At 50.1% G+C, this 19,818-nt stretch overlaps 1 protein-coding gene across 4 annotated transcripts in view; it reads left to right on the forward strand.

The window, feature by feature from the left end:
• Positions 1 to 300: 300 nt before the first annotated feature.
• The window catches only part of TNIK (TRAF2 and NCK interacting kinase), a 167,096-nt gene continuing 147,578 nt past the window's right edge, over positions 301 to 19,818 (forward strand). For 2 of the 4 annotated variants that reach the window (XM_075157389.1, XM_075157391.1), the window contains exon 1: positions 329 to 621. In XM_075157389.1, coding sequence (XP_075013490.1) covers positions 565 to 621 — 57 coding nt within the window. In that variant the 5' untranslated portion in view covers positions 329 to 564. Of the gene's footprint in view, positions 622 to 19,818 lie in introns of all 4 variants that reach the window. The other 2 variants (XM_075157392.1, XM_075157390.1) reach the window with 2 other exon arrangements.

The raw sequence follows: 19,818 nt of genomic DNA on the forward strand, positions 1-19,818 counted from the left end.
TCCCGATGCCACGAGCAAGCGGCACGCGCTGCCCAGGCTCTTCCCCCCCCGCCCCGCACCCCCCGCCTGGCCGGGGACCACCGCGGCGGCGGCGGAGCCCACCCCGGGAGGCGGCAGGGCGGCGGCAGCGGGCCGAGCCCCCACGCCCGCCCTGAGGGAGGGAGGGAGGGCCGCGGGGCGGGAAGGCCGCGGGGCTCTGCCCGCCGGGCCGCCCGCCCCCCGCCCGCCCCCGCCCCCTGGCGGCGGGGCCCGGCGCCGCCCCCGCCCCGCGCCGCGGCCGCCCCCTCCCCGCGCCGTGACAGACAGCTCCGGCGGCGCGCTCGGCCGGGGAGGCGGCGATGCGATGCGCCGCCGCCGCCGCCATCCCGGCGCAGCCCGCGGCGTGCCCTGCCTGCCGGCAGCCCGCGGCCGCCCCTAGCCGCGCTGCGGGCGGAGGGGCAGGGGCGGCGGCGGCTTCTCCTTCCCGGCGACCCGCATGAGGAGAGGCGTTAAATAGCGCCAGCGCCGCGGCGGCCGCCACTGCCCGCTCGGTGGCGGCGGGGCCGCCTGGCCGGCGGCGGAAACATGGCGAGCGACTCCCCGGCGCGGAGCCTGGACGAGATCGACCTCTCGGCGCTGCGGGTGAGGCGCGCCGCCGGGTCGGGGGCCGGGGGGGGGGATGCGGGAGCGCCCCCCCCTCCCCATCCATCATTCCCCGGTGGGGGGGGCTGGGGGGCGCGGGTGGGATGCGGGGGCTGTGTGTGTGCGTGCGTGCGCGGATGTATGTCTATGTGCGGCTGCACGTATGTAAATGTCGAGATACGAACGTGTGCGTGTGCATATGCATGCATATAGCCGTGTGTACGCATGTGTGTATGTATATACATGTGTGCCGGCGTGCATAGGTCTATACGCACACCCATGTATGGACGCGTGTAGGCAGGTGTGTGTATGCAGACACGCACACGGAGCGCGTGTACGCGTGTGCGTACGGGCGGGTGGGTGCGCGGCTGCGGCGGCCCCCGTTCCCCCTCCCGGGCATCGGCGGGGGGCGCCGGCGGGGCGCGGGGCCGGTCCCCTGCAGCCGGCGCTTGGGGGGGGGGGGCACCCCGGAGCCCCCCGTTGGGCGGCGGGGCTCGGCAGTGCCTGCGCTCATACAGCGTGCAACACGCGTGTACACACGGACAGAGGGACAGGGATCGTGGAGACGGAGGTCTCCGGGAGCGGGGCTGCGCCCCAGACCCTGCTTTTCCACACCGGCACGGACCCCGCAGCCTTTCCATCCATCTCCCGCCGTGCCCCTTCGCTCTGTCTCCTCCTCACCCCCCCTTGAAAATGAAGCTCGTCATGTACCCTTGAAATGTCGGGCTCGTCAAACGTGTCAGCCTCTGCGTGGGCTGTGGCCTGATGTCCTCCCCCCGGTCTATTTTTCCTGTAACTTTCTTCCTTTTCCCCCTTTCTTCTTCATCCTTTTGGTTGTCAGAACAGCTAGCTGTTACAGAGCATGGGGAGTCATTTAGAGAAGCAGCGTTTGTTCGGGAGGCAAGAGCGAGGCTGCTTCTCTCAACCTGCTGGCATAGATAAATAAATAAAATTAAGCAGAATCTGCTGAAGATTTGCACAAGTGTATTTTTAGAAATATTATGTGCTTCAGTGCAAAAAAAAAAAAGCCGTCTATCTTTATTCACTTGCCCTACTTTCTTCCTGGTGAGTTTCTGGTTGATTAATAGTGTAAATGATTGCTCAGCAATACACAGTGTAGACGAGATTGGAGCGGGGGGACCATCCAGCTTAAAAACAGATCTGGAGCTCTTGTTTCCCCTCTTAGGTGGAAGGTGCCTTGGGAGAGACGTTGCTGAAGCTGGTGGAGCTAATCCAGGAAAGCAGTATCATTAGGAGGGGGAGGGGGCCCTCTCCTTCTCCCCCACCCCCTGAAAATCAGATTTTTTTTTTTTTTTTCTTAACACCTGTGTTAGGAAGTTTATTTGAACTAGGGCACCATTTCTTTTTAAAACTGTATCCACACATACTTAGTTTTTTTTTTTTCTGTGTTTGTGGCTTTTTAATAGCAATGCACACCATTACAGTCAGGGTTTTGTTTTCGCTTTAGGAGGAAACGTATATTCTCTCCCTCCCCCTGAGACCCACCGGCAGTGCCTGGTCTGTGAGCAGAGCAGTGCTGGCGTTTCAGGGTAACCGGAGACAAGGGGACCTGAAACCCTGGCGGATGGCGGGGTGGGAGTGCAAAGCCATGTCCCCCTGCCCAGCCATGTCCCCCTCCCCAGTGGTGGCTGCTCCGGCAGGACCCTGGGGACTGGAGCGGGGCTGCCCGCTTCCCTGCTGCCTGCCTCCCCTTCTCAAGGGGAGAGACCTGCTATGGCGCTGTCCTGTAGGTGATGAGAGATGTGTTGGTCTGTAAGTGAGGCAAGAATAGGAGCTTAATTTGCCAAGGAATAGATCTTCTTCTAAACTAAGCTCTTTTAGCACTTAGAATAATTGTTAAAGGTCATAAATTCAGCAGGTAGGGCAAGAAGCGTGAATCATTCCACAGGGTCTGAATCAGAAATCAATAGTAAATTTGCTGCCTGAGCACAAAACGTGGCAGGGAGGAGTAATTCCCCAAGCCTTGCAAAATTTCATTTATTAGAAAAGAAGTGTCACATTGCTGCGGGTTTGTAGATGAGTCTGGATGGAGGAGACGTTGCTCTTGTGCCTACGTGTTTGAAGGGGTGAGGGATGGCTGTGTGAAACGCTGGGAGCAGGTAGTGACTCAAAATCTGGCGGAGGGGATGATTTGTTCCCAGCAGCGGCGAAAGGAAACGCTTGGGCCGCTTATCTCCCAAGTTTGAGTCACCGAAATGTTCCAGGAGGCCGGGTTTTACGAACAGCAAGCGAATGCATATATAAAAGGTGGACCTTTGACTGCTGGTTCGCCCCGTCCTTCGCTTTGGCTTCCCTACTTCTGTCACAAGGGAGGATGGTGGATTTGCAGGACGAGAGCCTGCTGTTGACGGCTGAGCAGGGCTTGGCACAAGCAGAACCCCGCACACCGTCATTCATTTCAGCTTGCCTCTGCCCGCTAGCTTACGGGGTAGGATTTGTAGAGCTGGGCTGAAAGGTAACATAGGAGGTAGCAGGCACTTCTGGTTTTGCCACGCTAGAGTTTATCTTGGCCACGCAGTCGAGCTCCACCGCAGCAGTGCATCTGCTTGACGCGCTGGTGGCTGGGCCAGGAACAAAGCACTGAATTCTGATTAAAATGCACGGCCTGGTGCATTGAGTAAGCACACTTCGGGCTCGCTCCTGCCTTCTTTGCGACATGTTTCTATCCATCATTGTGCACCGTGCTTATTGCCATGGTACCCAAGTGTCCCCGTGTCGGTGCAGAGGGCAGGGTGAAGCCTTCAACATCAGAAGGATTCTTTAAAATAGAGATCTTCTGGTGGTAATGAGTATTGTTAATGTTGCAGAAAACTGTAATTTAAAATGATGAGGCCATTGAACAGGTAGTGCTGCATATTATACTGACAAGGGGATAAGATAAACTACATTATAATGTTCTTTTGTACGGGCAAGGAGATATTTTTGCTAGTCCATTCGGCATGTTTAATAGCCGAATGACCTGGCAGTGCTATTAGCAGAATAATGATTAACATGGGGATTTGCACAGGCTGTTGACAGGCGTGGTTGAGAAGCAGATTTTTGCAATAAAATGAGAATGAGCACGAGGAGGGGTGCAGTGGGCCATGCTCTCTGGTTGTAAATGCACAGCTGATCCCAACAGGAGAGCGAGCAGAAAAATGGGGCTGGGTTTTGGGTTTTTTTCTCCACCCTTTTTTTTGTCTCAGTGAATGCAAGAGCTGTCATCTCTTGCTGAAGGCAGTGGCCTTGATGCTTCTAAAATATTCAGGTCAATAGCTTTTCCTCTGCTGCATCCGTCTGCAGGGACGAGCCTCTGGCTCATGTGCTGGCGATGGCCGTGGGCTCTTTTGCAGTAGCTGCCACAGCTGGATGCATTTGGGACGCTTTGCAAGGTGTGTGGGAGGTGGTAAAAGCTCTCTGGGAGGAAAACCTTTCTCAAGGAGCTGATAAGCCCCGGGGTGGGACCGGCTTGGGGCAAGCAAACCCCCCCCCGCTCACAGCTGCTCCTTGTCTGCTGGGCGAGGGGCTGGCGCCGGACTTGGGTCCCAGCTGAAGGCTGAGGGCTTGCAAGGCTCACCTGGGTTGTTCGGCTTAGCTAAGGGTTTCCTGCAAGCCTGGGAATTTAAAAAGAGCCTTTTTGGGGAAGGAATAAGTGTTTTCTTCATGTACCTGGATGTTGCTTTTGTTTTGAACTCATTAGCAAAACCCAAGCTTTTTTTATTTACTTGAGCAAAGTGCTGACCGTGCACTCTCTGGAAACTGGATCCTAAAATCGTTAGTTGTTTTGGAAACGCCTGGCCTTTAATGCTCGGGCTTGGAGAGGAGACAGCACAGAATTAAGGAGCCGGTGGGTATTAGCTGTTGCTGGGAAGAGTTGGATGAAACCCAAAAATGTCACTACTCTTCTTTTAGCTTTGCTTTGTATAGAAGTGAAGTTTCAGTGGCCATTTGTTTGCATTAGTTGATCATTGTCAATGAAGATAAAAGCTCTCATATTGGGAGGGGGGGGAACCAAACCAAAACCTCAACAACAAAAACCAAACAAACATACTGGCATTGTCCTGTTTCCAGAACTTCATCAGTTTATGGCATATTTCAGCATCATTAAAGATTTAGGAGAAGTTCTAATGGGGGATAAGCACTGCAAGCCACCATTCGGGAGCATTATCCTGGCAGCATTATGTTAGGTTTCTTCTTCCAGCACCTTTTAAAAAACTCTGTAGCTCGACAGAATTTGGGCAGCTTTTGCAAAGGTCATCTTCTTCCTAAATAGAAAGAGGAACAAATTTGACTAGAGATGACTTCTGGAGATTAAAAAAAGACATGAAAAGCTTATTTATTTGTGCTATGTTTTACATAATATGCTACCATGCAAAATTTGGGACATATCTTCAACAAATATATATATAGCGCCACAATTCCTGAGGGTGGACACTCATGGGGGTCTTCCATCAGGGACTTCATCTGTCGTCTTCCAGTGTGATTCAGTGCATGTGTAAGCTACGGACCATGACTGTGTCCATGTACTTCATATATTTTTGAGCGTTTTTTTTAACCATAAAACCTTGGCAGCATAATACTGGTCTCTGAATCATACCAAAGTGATGGCAATGTCCAACTCTAAGCCTTTTTTCTGCATCTTGCTTCCATTCCTTGAGCCAGGACTGCTGGTAGTGGTGCAAACATTTATCTTCTACACATGTATGCATATTCTTGTGTGTGTGTGTGCTCATGAAAAGTTACGACAGAAACAAGACTGTCTTCTGCATGGTTGATTTTTTCTTTCTTCCCCCCCCCCGCCACTTTTGGAGTTGTGCAGCCCAGATGCTGCTCTTCTGCAGTTCTCCATGTGTCCTTCAGCACTGGTGCTGTGGTTACTCTTCCTCGTCTTTGGAGATCTTCCACAACACAAAAGTGTTGTGGCTGTAAAGGCGTGTGTATGGTTTTAAAGGCATGGAGAATCTCTCGGTTCTCACTAGTGTTCCTGTGCTGGTCAGCCATAAAAATTAATAGTTTGGAGTGAATTTGTAGCAAAACATGTGCTTGAGCAGGTTGAAGTTGGAGCACAAGCATTTTGTTGAATCGAGGTTTGAAGCAACAAAGAGCATTTGATTGGTGTGCGTATGAAAATAAAGTGTCTGATTTTTAATCCATGCAAGAAGGAGTAGTTAGAGGAGGCTTCTATCCTTGCTACGTGAAGGTAGTTTTTCTCTGCCAGGCTCTAGTAGGTGTAGTGGTACAGTTTGTATGGGGTGAGGGGGGAAGCGGTTTCCATTTGATCTGTATGTAAATCTCCAGGAATGAATCACCCGGCTAAGGAAGAGGTGTCCTTGAAGCCATCATTCACGTGGGGCCAGGTCACACCAAAGCTGCTATCGCCTCCTGGGCTCGGGCTCCAAGCTGCTCTCTGCAAACCCTTGCCTGACTCCTAATGCACCCCCAGTCACTTTGCGAGGGTAATTACAGACATCAGCGTGAGTCCTCTGCCTCCGACCTGCAGACCAAGGACGGAGTATTGATCCCTGTCTCATTTCCTCATGCTTCAAATATAAATGGGGAGAATCCTGTTAGATTTCCCGTGCTTCCCCCGGTAAAAAGCTACCAACAGGCAAAAGGGTGCACGGTGTGGAGGAGCAGCATCGGTAAAAGCTGTTGGGTCTTGGGGTGGGGAGGGTGGTGTTGAGGGTTCAGGACCTACCTCCTGAAGGCCCAGCGGTACCCGGGGAAGACACATGCCGTTTCCCCTCTTGCTGCCAGCTGCAGAAGAGACCAGGAGCGTTGCGGGGCGAAGCGCAGACCCACGGCAGAGCTGTGCTAGGAGTTGGCACCGCTCCTTCTCCGGGGGCTTTGGCTGACTCTTCCTCCCCGCCAGCAGTGGTTTCGGCCCCGGCTGCTCTGCAGGTGCCCTGCTTGCCCACGGGAAGCGTAGAGCCTCCATCATATGAGGTTTCCATTTGTTGAAGCTCAGGCATCTTCTTTGTTACCTTTCACGCAGCCATTAAAGCAGGCTGCGGGTCAAAAACCACGAGCCTAAGTCATTGATGGCTCCATTAAATGAGAGGTTGTATTTCCCACTTATAAAGCCAGTAGCTTTGATTTCCTTCCCCTCACCGTCCCCTCCTCCTGTCCCCTTTTGTCACTTTGAACCGTGGCTGCACATTGAAACCAATGGGCTGTCTGCTCTGGGCTCAGAAAAACAATTTATGTAAGCGAGATTTGATGTTCTCTGTGTAAATCGCTTATGATTTCTAAAGGAGGATTGTCTAAGGAACATGGTCCTTGGGAAACAGAGACTCCCCCTCTCTCCGCGTTCCCCCTCCACGGTGGTTTCAAGACGAGCCCTGCGAGGGGCCGAGCATCCCCTTCCCGCAGAGGGACGAGGATGCTCAGCACGTAGAGCCCCAGCCCTGGGGTGCTCCTGCAATGGCTCATTAGTGAAAAGAGAGGAAAAGCCACCAAGGTTGGAAAACACTGATAAGTTTAGTCGGAACTCGGTTATATCTCTCTGCATGCCTGATTTTATTTTGTAACGGCAAATCAGAAAACCTTCCTCCCCTTTGATCGAGAATGTTGCTTTTCCATGTTAATTTTCTGCAGTGCTTGCCAGAAGTTCAAGGTTGTGTGTTGGTAGAAAATGATGGATGACTGTAATCAGGCGGGCAGCACTGGAGTATCCAGATGCGTCTTGCGTAGCTGAGGACCGACATTTCCTCCTTCCATACTAGGTGAGCAAACAGTGTGCGCTGCCCTGTGCTCGGCTGCCCAGTTACCCCGAGCGCAGCAGAAGGCATGCACTTTGCTCTGCTGCAGATAACCAACTCTCCTCTGCTACGGAAACCCTATTAGATATTAATGGCTTCGTGCAAACACCACCCTCTTGCCAGTAAGTGAGACCTGAGCGGCTGACATGGTCCCATCCTTCCTACGTACGCGCTCAGGCTGAAAACATCCGTGGCCTCTGGCAAGTGCAGTAGCTGCTCCGTTTATGCAGCGGGCTGTGAACAGCGAGTTGCTCATCTGAGTAAAGCCTTAGCAATCTGAGTTTAACATCCTCTTGGTTTTAAGCGCTGTCGCTGCAGCGAGGGTGGGTGGACGTGTTTCTGTTCATGTGAGTGCACGTGTGGTTTCCAGCTTCAGAGTACATGAAACCTTTTGTTACAGTTTTTGCTTGCTTCCTCCAGCAATAGCATTTCTGCAAAACGAAAAAAATTGTTCTGAAAGCAACACTTTTTAGAAGCCAGGGATATTGCCTAGGATGTATATTGCTTTATAAACTAACAAAGAATCAAAAATTTAATTTAGGTGGCTGACACTTCCCCCCGCCTTTTAAAAATTTTCTTTGCTCCTAATTTTGAAACTCAGCAGGAAAAAGCCTACTGCCAGCTGAGTCATGTGTTTAGTGCATGACAGAAGTGACTGTTTGGGACCATGCCCTTAATCTGCTGGATGGAGACTTAAGGATGCATTGGAGGCGGTAGAGCCTTTGCCGAGGAAGAGATCGCACAGCTTGAATCTAATAAAATGTGTCTAATAGCTGCTGTAGCATGCTACAGAAATACAAGAGATCAAAGCCTCGGAGGCATTTATTTTCATAATTTGTGGGTCAGATCCTTGCAGGACTAATTGGGTGCTGTTTGATGTCCAGGCAACAATAGAAATCTCTCTGTAAATCAGAATATATTTGCCTCTTCCTTTCTCTTTCGTGCACAAGCATAAAAGCTTGGTGTGATTTTGAGATAAACTGGCAAAAGCGAAGGTACAGATCTCCTCCCTACCTCAGTGCCGTCTTTCTTAGATGTGTTAACCGTCTGGGCCGTATAGCTGATACAGTGACCAAAACAACTGCATTTACCCAGTGGCTGGTGGTCCTTCTAATGTTGGTGCTCCAGCCAGCGCTAAGCCTGCTGGTTATTGCCTGCTGTGCCTCTGCTCCCCAAAGCGTGAACCGAGATGAAACCAGAGAACGAGCTTTGATGGTGCAGTTCGTAGGATCTCTCCAGTTGTGGCTCACTGGTCATGATACCCAGATGGTATCTCAGCTTTGCAGGTGGTCACCCCCAAAACACAGCAAGTCAGGAATGCTGTATGCTTTCTGGGGGCACTTACAAAGTTCATTTATATAAAATATAAAATATATATATATTAAAAAAAATATTAAAATTAGCATGGATCTAACTGTTCCCTCTTGAGTGGAGTAGGACAGCACGGTGGGCTAGTGTCCCTGTGAATGGCACAGCCTGTGTCCCTGTACCTGGCACATAGACCTTCTTCAAAACACAGGCCAAAATTTTCCAAGCTACTCACTTACATGGGAGATGCTGAATTAGCCGTAGACCTGTTCTCGCACATGACACCTGGCTGGAAAGGAAGGGGCGCTGCCCTTAAACTTGTGGGTTTTGTGTCGTATCCTCCCACTGAATACTCATGGTAGGTGTTCGTGGGGGGCTTCTCTTGTGTGTTTGCAGATGCCACCGTTTTGGGAGGAAAGAAAGATGGGTGTGCAAGGAAACTGTGTTCCTGGAGCAAAACCAGAGGCCAAGGCAACAAAATTAAAAGGGCTTTAAGTGCATTTTCTAGCTATGCAGACAGGCTGTCTTCACTGCAATAAATCTTCAGCCTTTACGTATTGATTAGCTTCAGTAAATAGTGTGATGACTCTGCTCTTCCTATTGCTGTGCTGTGGGGATCGGCGTGTTAGTATGGCTGAAGAGGCTGTAATGGCTAAATGGGATTCCAGTAGTAAGAGCGGTTTACAACTGCTCTCCAAAGTGGTCCTCGCAGCCAGCGTGACTGTGTTTGGCTGCTATAAATACAAACACCAGTGCTCCACTGGTGACTGGGCTGGTAATGGCCGTGTTTTCTAATGGGCAAAACCGCGTTCCCTGAGCCAAGTGTCCTACAGTGGCTGTGCCCTGCCCTGGCAGGGATGCTGTCTTCTCCTGGTTCGCTGGTTGGGGAGCTGTGATGGGTACGTTGCGTGGGGGGTGAGTGAAGGGAGCAGGGATGGAGGGGAGAGGCTGGAGTCACGTTGAAATGTGGGGCTGCTTGGCTAGAAAATGGAAAATGGCTGAAAATGCCTCCTTTTCTACCTGCCCTGCTGACGGCTTGTGATAGTTTCTTCACTATTCATGTGTAGCTGGGCATAGTTCAAAGTTTGTTGGGCTTTGCCCCTGCTCTTGGGGTCAATGATGTGCTGTGGCAGCCTGAAGGTGGTTGTGTTTGAGCACTGGGCAAGCCCCAGATCCTTGGAAAAGTGTCATGGTAAAGTATGAACAGAGCAGGAAGGTGGCAGGGACAGCAGCTTGTTGTCCCTGTGGAGCAGCACTGGGAGGAGGGATGGAGAGCTGCTTTAGATATTAGATGCCATAGCTGAAAACCGATCCAGAAGACTTCCCGTTGGCATGCCCAGGTTTCGTGACAACCTGTAACCACACCATGGTGGAAAAGCTCTTCCAGAGGCAGATTGGGCCATGAAGTGAACCCCCAGGTTGCTCTGGAGACAGTGGATGGAAAGATAGGATGGAGCAGATGTAAAATTAGCATAACAATATACCTTTAATTCAACTTGAAGGAAATAATTGAAGACTAGTTGTCGCTTATGATGGTGACCTCTGCCAAGATGACTCATGCTGCAATATAATATGAGTCACTTGTTAATGATGGCCCGTTAAGGAGAAAGTGCCAAATCCCAGTAACTTCTTCATTGTGCAATGTAAAAGCCAGGATGAAGAAGGGTGTTTGGGATATTGTTGTCTAAAAATAGCTGATACTTAAGGGCGCTGAAGCACCTTTACTTGGCTCTGGGGGACTCTAGCATGAAAAGGCAAAGGCCCTGAGCAGAAATGCTGCTTCTCTGGCCTCAGTTTAAAAGAGCTACACGACACACTTTGTACCTCTCCTCCCCAGCCTTCTGCATTGACGTGATGTTGCCCGAGGGTGGGGACCCTGATAGCTCTTCTTCCTGCCGGATGGCTCCGCTGGTGGGAGGAGGTGGGTGGGTGCTGAGTTGTGCAGTGAGCGTGGAAAGCCGTGGCCACCTTTGCAAAGGTTGCCTGGCAAGGGCTTAGCACCGGGAGGGAGGTCTTAGGGGCAGCCTGGCTGATGGGAGAGCAGGGAGGTAGGAACAAGATCCTCCATGGGAAGGTCCCAGGGGTGCCTGGGGAGCCCTGGGCTGGAGACCTGAGGGCTGGGAGAGGGGGGGAGAAGAGGGCCTGTGGCGTGTCATCCCCTGCAGCGAGCACTTTGCCAGGCACAATCTCTCCGTGAACTCCTCGCCTCCGACGTCTGACAAATGGGTGCAGGATGAGAAGTTTTTTATGGCTGTGGTGCTCCTGCAGCAATTGAGTTGAGCACTCACTTGTTAATCATCTACTAGCTGTCTTAAGTGCTTCCTCGTATTGAACTAGTGTTTTTCCTCAATAAATGAGGTTTTGCAATCCGCAGAAGAAAGCGAAAGCCTGATGCGACGGTGCTTGTGACCAGGGGCAGGAGCTCACCAAGAAGCAATAGATGGATTAGCTCCTGGGCTCAGCCTGAGGGTTGGTGCCCCAGGCATGCTCTTCTCTGCCCTTTCACATAGCAGACGGGCAAGAGGGAGGTACGGTAGAGGGGCACCTTGCTCCTGGGAAAGGGTTTCTAACTTGTCAAAAGCCTGATGATTTTGTCTGCGGTCATGAAGTCCTGACACCAGAAGTTAACTTGAGAGGGGAGTATTTTTTTCCTAGATCTCATAATTGTAGAGAAGCATGGAAAAAAGACCTTCCTAAAAGATCATAATCCAAAGGGCAAACAAAAGACTCCGAGTAGTTTATTGAAAATTCGGAAGAAAAAATGGTGATAAATATGTGAGGCCTTGCCTTCTTTCTTCCCCGAGTGATGCACCACAACAGCCGGAGATCCCCGGGCCGCTTCTGCCATGCTTTCGTTGTCCGGGTGAGAAGCTGTCTACCTCCACCGTCCCTCACCTCTGCCACCTGCTTCAAGGTGTATCTTGCCCTCTGGACCCTGCCTGTTTGCAGTCCAGACCGGCCTACCAGATCCTGCTGCCTTATGCAGCACCAGTGTGGTCCTCAAGGAGATAGGAGGGTGGTGGTGAAGGGCTGTGGAGGAAGGTTGAGGCTTGAGGAGATGAGAAGGGGTGGACCTGAAGGAGGAAGGCTTTGCCCCCAGATGTTGCTCTTAAGGCAATCTGAAGCAACTAAAGGACCTTGAACGTACAAGTGGTTGCATTGCAGAAAGTTGATGTGTAGTACTTTAGGAATAGATCTCTCTGAGGGACGGAGGAACATCTCTTCCTGAAAAGAAACTGCCAGCGCAGTGGGACCCAAATCTTCTACACATCTTCCTTTTGTCTCACTCCTTTGATAATTATCATCCTCTTCTTTAGCAAGTTCCCACCATTAGCGTAGTGGTCCTGCTGCTGGGGCAGCTCTTGGGAGCTCTCATCATGCTTCTCTTGCCATCCTTGGCAGCTTCAGCACCAGAGGGGACCCACAGTAAGGAGGGTTTTTGCTCTTTGGTAGAGCAAACCAGTGCTGTTGGTTTTCGCTGAGCAGCTGGATCCTGGGTGCCAGCTCCTCTTGGGGTAATCTCCAGGCTGGCCCTTAGACCTGGGGGTGCCCTGAGAGGACCATAGTTTCTTCACCATGAGTGGAGATGGAGTTGCTGTGTTGGGGTGGAGCACTACAGGCTGAAGGATGGCAGGGCTGCCTCTCCATTGTGCCTTAGATGTGTTCAGGCCTGGGAAGCCCAAATGTCCTTTACAAGGAGACCTGCGCTTCCAAGGTGTACCAGCTCACATCCTTTGAGAAGCGGGTGGACTAAAAGCATTGCACTTTTGAATAGGCAAAGGCTTTATCGTGCGGTTCAAAGGGAGGGATGCCTTGTTGGTGGACAGACCATACCCCTCAGAAAATGAAGCAGTGTGGTTGACAAGGGAGATGGGGCATAAGTTCAAAGCTGGAGTTGCTTTCTCAAGACCTTTTCACAATAAGTCGTGGTTTTGCTTTCGCTGGTTGACGTGACCTCTTCCATGCTGCTGGTGTTAAGCAAAGTGCCTGCACAGAGGAAACGTCCTCGAGAGAAGATGCAAGAGCCCTGCTCATTATCAGAAATGAGTAAAACTGCTCCAAGCTAATCTGGCTGCCTAAAAATAGAAGTGGTGGTAGGGGGAGGGACTGTCTTCTGTGTTCGTTTGCCCTTGATTTTCATGACATTTTGCTGCTCTATATTATGTGTCTTGTAGGGGAGACCGTGTGTCCTGGTCACACTGGAGCAGTTCACGAGAGCACATGCTCGTGTCAAAAACCGGCGGGGAGGAAGGCTGAGAAGCTTGTTCAGGCTTTAGCAGTCAACTCACAAAGTGCAGTTATTCAGGTTTATTCCCGCATTCTCGTGCTCCTCGCAGGTTCACAGCCTCTCCCTTCGTGTGATCTTGAAGCCTCCCCTGGGGCAGGTCTGAAGAAGCGATGTGACTGGTGGCCAGGCTGTGGGGTGGGATGGATCCCCGGTGCTGGGAGGTGGTGGGAGCAGGGGGCATGCGACATGCGTGCACCTCGCCAGGGAGAGCCATGCCTCAGTTGAAGGTTGCAGCATCTACTTTGCAGTTAAGGGGGGGAGGGGGAAGGAAAAAAATCACTTATGAGACTTAATTACTGTGTTACTGTTATTCAGCATTTAAAACCCAAGTTTCATAACTGCCTTGTGATATCACATTTATGTTCTTTGTCAGTATTATGCAAGCAGCTCACCTTGTGATCATGAAATACTGAAGTGTGCTTTCTAATGCTCGCCCTCTGTTTCTCAATGAGTCCATAAAACCTCTTCTGCTTTCCATTAATTATGGAACAATAGAACATTTTTCTCTTCTCTTTTAAAAAGAGACAAGCCTTTTTTATTTTTCTTTTTTTCTTCAAGTTCTTGGGCCAGGTGCTCCTCTGAGACCTTTCTGTTCCATGTAGCTAGGCCAGAGTAGATATACTTTCTGTCCTTCACTGCACTGTCTTTTGCCACTTGGGGGGGGAAGCAGGAGGTTTGTGGACCCATCCAGGAGCAAAGGTGCTGTACTGGAGCAGTTCCAGCTGGTGCAGTGGTTGTTGCTGGCACTGGTGCGGTTGATGTGATCTAGCTACGGGGTTAGCTGAGGCAACTGGGAAAGATGGGAACAGGTCAGGATGAGGTGACTTTCCTTCCTCCCCAAAAGAGCTGAAGTATTACCTTGCTTGTCGATATTCAGTTGTTTTCCAACTAGAAGTTTCTGTCAACACCAGAAGAAGCCCTTTCTGCACCCCACCAGCGGTGCTTGGAGTGCCCCCCCAAAGGCTGCAGCGCCAGGGCAAGGCAGAGCAGGAGCCGTGCTGTAAACGAGACCCCGGGAGCTGGGCGCTGGTCTTTGTGGGAGCATCTGTGCTGGGTCTGGATTTACCCCATCTCCACATCCAGCTGTTGTGGGACAGTAAGAGTAGACTTCTAGCTTCTGACCAGCTTGGTTCTTCCACTCAGCGGCGTCCAGAGCAAGGGTTATTCTGTTTTGTGGTGTGTTTCTAGCTAGAGGCGGTGGGGTCTCTGGACACTTTGCTGGAAGAATCTCGCATCATTTCTTTGACTTGGAGACCCAGAATTTGAGTTTTCTCAAGAAGAAAGAAATTGTTTGATTCCCCCCCACCACCACCACCCTCGTAGAGGGAAAGAATTAAAATTTCTCTCTAAGCACAGCTGTGGAGTGCAATGCGGTTCGGTTTGCCAGAATACGCTGAAGAGGAGCTGTCTCCAGGCTCCATGGCCAGTGCTGCTTCTCCACTCTTTCATACTTCTCTTTACATACACATCCGGAGATGCGTAACTCTCTTCAGATGCTAATGAGGAGTTTATAGCTAAGATCCCCTGTGAGGAAAGGAATGCTAGGATGGTCTCATAGCAGGGGAAATGAAGGTGAGGAGGGGTCAAGCATCTTCTCTAGATTCACTTACAGGCGATGCAGCCCTGGCAGAGTCGGGGGTAGAAGTCAAACCCTCTGGCCTCTCATCCTGCTGTAGGCATTAAGCTATGCTCTCCTAAGATTAGATAATGTGGTTTTGGTGTCTGCAAGACTTGATGAGCAAATTCCTTTGAATAAATGCTTGTCTTGTAAACTTGCCAACAGAGTGAGATTTGGGACATGAGGGAAGGGAAATAACTTGCAGGTGTCAATTTTCAGGGAGGAAATCAGATGGGAAGATAATACCCAACAGGTTAGAGTTCTTGGACGAACTCAGCGGTAAGGATCACATCCTGCATCTCTGCTTTAGCGTAAGGGAACCCAAGGTGCGCCCGTGCCGCTGGCAGCCTGCCACAAGTTTCAATATTACTGAACAACCTGGATCTCTGGCAACAGCGAGACGCGGTGCTGGAGTTTGTTTGGGCCCCGGGATAGATGCTAAAGTTAACAGGGATAACTTTATGTCTGAATGGGGGGGTTCTTGATGGATCCAGTTGCAGAATTCTGAATTTTCCTACAGTGTGAATTGTAGTAGCACGGTACTCGCTGTCACCCCGACCGAAAACTCCGTCCTGGCTTCAGAGCGCTTGCGGTCTGGGGAAGCACAGATAGCGGAACTGGTTTCCCCGCATAATGAAATATTCCTTTTCCAATACGTCAGGTCTTCAGAGGAGGAAAGGATTACAAGGGCATCTTGGTCTCGTAGTAATTTATCTTCCTCGCTGTAGCCTGGGGCTGTAAGGTGGACCGGAGCTCAGCTGAGCGTGCGCCACACTGCCTTACAATGAAACTGCTGCGGCCGCCCTCCCCTCTGACCAGGAGAGACGGTGACGGGCCAGCCGGGTCTGCTAGGTGGGGTGAGGTGATGCTGGGCGCCGCAGACAGCTCTCTGAGGATGTAGGGTGGCTGGGCAGAGTTTGTGGTGCTATTTGTTTTACTTTCTGAGACAGTGCGTTGTTGCTGAAACTCTTGCATGGATTTGACTTCTGGTTACGAGCACCCTTATCTGCTTCCGTAGCCATTATCTCTTTGTCTTGCCCACGTGGGAAGCTGTAAGTTACTTCATCCGATAAGGCTTTTCTTATCAGCTCTGACGTTCGTTGTGTAGAATTCAAATTATTCTAGGAACTATAAAAAAGGGGATGGAGCCTGGGAATTACAGCTGAGAAGCTGTGTTCCTCTTCCCTGCGCAGACAGCAAGATGTAAATGGAAATTGTGAGTCTCTCCATGCATCAAACTGGGGCTGAGTTCTTGGTCGCGTATCATGTCTAGAAAGAAGCACATCTCCTGATATTTCTTTTCCTTTCCTTTCCTTACTTTGTGCAGCATCATCAAAACGCTCCTTTTGGCCTTTTAAACTCATCAGCCTGCTTGTGAAATATTCAGAAAAGCTTGGGCTGAGTTTGCATCACTGGTAGTGGGTTGCATCCTTTCGGAGTGGCTTTGATCTTGCTTACTCCGTGCTGAGTAATTTACACTCCTCTCACGTGAGCAGCAGCTTCCATGGATGTGCCACCCTCTGAGAGTCTGGCCCTTGCAGGCTCTCTCAGTTTCTTCTAATGGTAAGCATTTAAATGGTATTAAAGCTGCTTATCTGAGTCTTGTGCTTTTTTAGAGTCATTAACACCTCTGCAAAGAAAGTGTAAAACTCTAGTAAGTCAGCTGGTGGCACTTTGCAACGGTTTGAATGGTTACCCGGAATGCGGGGAACAGAGGGCTGGGCTTCCCGTGCTGGTGAGGGTGTTTGGAAAGGGTGCTGGTGGTGGCTGCAGCGCCCGCGGGTGGGGAGCTGGTGCTCCCGTGCACGGTGGGGATCACCCTCGGGAGGTGGTCTTCTCCTTCGGCCGGGGGTCAGGGCTCCCTGCTGGGTGTGAGATCTGGCACCTCAAGTTTTTATTGGTGTTCTCCCTCCGCCGTGATTCCCCAGGGGTCAGAAATGTCCATCTCGCCATGTCTGCTGTATCTAGTTTAATGGCACGTTTCAAGTGATGTTAGCAATTTTCTTTTAAAGGGTCTATGCTATTCTCTTACCTTTACAAGGAGACATTGATGTTCAAGGGTGATCCCGCCATAGTCATCCAAAAAAAAAAAAATGAAGCTGACTTTGTTCTTCACCTTGAACATTGTCCTGTGCAGCAACAGTGCCACAGTGGTTTGATCTTCCTTGTGGCCACTGAGAGGTCCCACTCCTGCTCTTCTTGCTTGGTCTGTTAAGCCAGTTGAGCTCTGCACTGAATAACGGGAAATTATCATGATTAACGTTATGCTGGTAGAAAAACTCATAGAGGTGAATAATAGCACAAGATACATGGAAATCAACATTTTTCTCCTTGGAGGCTGTAGATGTAATCCACTTAATATTCTGTGGAACACAAGATTAATTTTCTTCAGCATAATATATGTGAGGGCTTTTCTTTTTAGTTTGCTGGCAGAAGCATCACTGCGTTGCTAAAGCTGAGGGCAGGGGATTAGGAGGGGGGGAAGGATGCTGACCCGACAGTGAAATCTGGCTAGAGAAGATTAAACTTCTCCCTCGCTGGCAGGACTTTTCTGCAAGAAGTGTGGCTGGGACTGGGTGTCTCGCACTGGGATGGCCCCTGTTGTGTTTGCTCATCGGGCTTGGCTGTGTGGTAGGGTATCTTTCCACTCTCTGGATGTCTAAAATATTGGTAAATAGATCTGATTTGCTTGGATTTTGTGGAGACTCTCCTGGTGGGCTCCCAGCGCAGAGCCGGTGTCTGCGGCGTATGGAAACCATACGCTCCTAAATGCAAACTTGCACTTGCCCTCCTTCACAGCATACCTTTGCCGTGATTTAAACTTACAAAGCTTTGTAGAGGTTCCTTTAAAATAATAATAAATCAAAACCCCTGTTCTTTTTCTTGGATGGAAAGAATGCAATGACTTGCCAAGCTTAAAGAGGAGTAGATACAGCAGAAATAAATAAATCGAGCCCATTTATTTTAAGTTGATTAATCTGATATGTTCATAGTTTTCTAAAATAAAATCTAGCCCTGGAGGGTTTAGCAAATCAAATAACAATAACAGCAATTAATTTAGAAGTAGTTACAAATGTTTCCCATCCCCTTTTCACATCCCTACACCCACATGATTAATCTCACCACTTATGACTGTGGGCCAAATCCTGCTTGGGGATGTGCGGTTGTCTCTTTTTGGGTTGGAGGAGGTGGACCTGAAGAGCTTCCTTGAAGCCTGAGCATGGGGAAGGACCGTGGGCAGGGGTGAGATGGGCAGCTGGTGGATGCTGGGCTCCTGGAGCACCTTGTGCCTGCAGGAGGGCTTGGTCTGCTGCCAGGTGGGAGTTCCCTGTTGAAAATCCAAGTATTATGGACTTCTCCACCTGCTTTGTTTTCCCATTTTGTACTGGTCTTCAGCAGGCTGGTACCTGTGGTCTTACAGGGCTTGCTTTGCTGCTGTGTGTGTGTTGTGTTAATGTTTCCAGCCTACTTGTGAAAGCCAATAAATAAAACTGGAGCTCTAGCAAGAGCGTTTTGCTAGGCAGAGAGGCCAGATAATGTCACGGCTGGCTCCGGGGACCAGAGCTAACAGAGCTGCCAAGGCAGGGAGGTGTCACGGGGCTGTAATTTGACAGGGAGCTCAGCTGATCCCATAAAGCGAAAGGTGGTGCTTGGATTTATGGGGCATCGTGGTGACTTGCAAAGCAAAACCAGCACATCTTCCTAGGATGCCTGTGTGAGAAAGGTCCCTCCGCTTTGTCTTGGCTGAAGTGCCATTGCAATGCATATACCAAATGAACTAAACTGAATAATCCTTGCCCCCACCCCGAGTTTAGTAACTTGGGGCATTGGGATTTGAAATAAAAAGCATCTTCCTGAACTTACAGGAGTGTTTCACAATGTAAGAAGCCACCAAGAAATACAGAAGTCTTGCTATGAGAAATGCTTTACGACCTGGCAAAAAAATTATTGCAAATCATTTCAGCGACTGTGGATTGTCTCTGACTTTCTGGCCGTTTTTTTTGGCATGCATCAGGCAGGAGCTTGCTTTTTGCTGTGGGACCTTGTTTCCCACCCTGTTTAAGTGAGTGTCTGTCAAGACCAAACCTTCGGACTCCCTGCCGAGTCTGGCATTACTCAAGGCAGCCTGTGAAATGTAGGAAAAAGGTGAGAAGCCTTCCCTCCCCCTTCCCTGCAACTTCTTAACTCTTGGGTGAGAAAGGTCTTTCCAGATACGAAACACACAAATTAACATGTATTTGATATTCTTTAAAATAATTTTGCTGCTTTGTGAAGACAATTCTATGAAAAAATGTGTTTATAATGCGCAGTTTTGGGGGCTTGTTGAGTATAGGTGTGTTTTTTACAGTCCATTGGCTGCATCTTGCAGAGCTCTGCAACTAGTTGAATGCTCAGTAGTTCGATGTAACTTGCTCCCCATATTGTCCTTTTTTGAAACTATTGCTACTGGAGAGTTACCTGATCCTCTCCTGCTAACCAGCCCTTGCAGAACCAACCGTAAGGAGCTGGTGAAGTGACAGGCAGTGGGTGAACTCTTTGAAAAGCACTAAACCAGCAGATAACTCCATCTCTAGATGATCTGTGAAAATCGGACTGGTGTGAGAAACTCGACCGAATCCCGTAGGGAGTTGATGTTTCTCCAGACACGCATAGAGGGACTCTGCCTTGTTTTCAACAAAATATTAAAAAGTAATGGCAATCACTTTAAATGGGGATATAGTGATTTCTGATGGGCGAGGCTCTCCACCTATGTTGTCTCTCTTAAGACCAATGTGTAACTCCTGCTCTGTTGAGATGGCATGAAGGGTTCCCAGCAGCTCCACAAGACCAAGCCCTCCCAGTGCGGTACCTTTGGCTGTAATGCTCATCTGCTGCTGCTGGGTGAACATGAATGGTCACAGCTCTGGCCAGGTGCCTTCTCAGCTCTCCCTTGGCTTTAAGTCTCTCTGAGGCTCCTTGGCGTGCATGCATACATGCCCAGCCTGTATGTTGGTTGTTGCACAGATCCCTGCTGTTGAAGGCTGTAGTCTATAGGTTGTTGGTGTCACAATGACACAATCGTTTCATCCCTGTCAACTTTTCCCTGGTCAGCTCAGCCCACATCCTCAACCATAACTTAAAAACAGGCATAGAGGTGCAAAACCATCCTACTTTTTAAAAAGCAAAGGGTTTTAAGATTGCTTTGCTTTTTTTGCTCCTAAATGCATCTGGAAGTGAGACGT

This window comes from Calonectris borealis, chromosome 9 (genome assembly GCF_964195595.1).
Source record: "Calonectris borealis chromosome 9, bCalBor7.hap1.2, whole genome shotgun sequence".
NCBI classification, from domain to species: domain Eukaryota; kingdom Metazoa; phylum Chordata; class Aves; order Procellariiformes; family Procellariidae; genus Calonectris; species Calonectris borealis.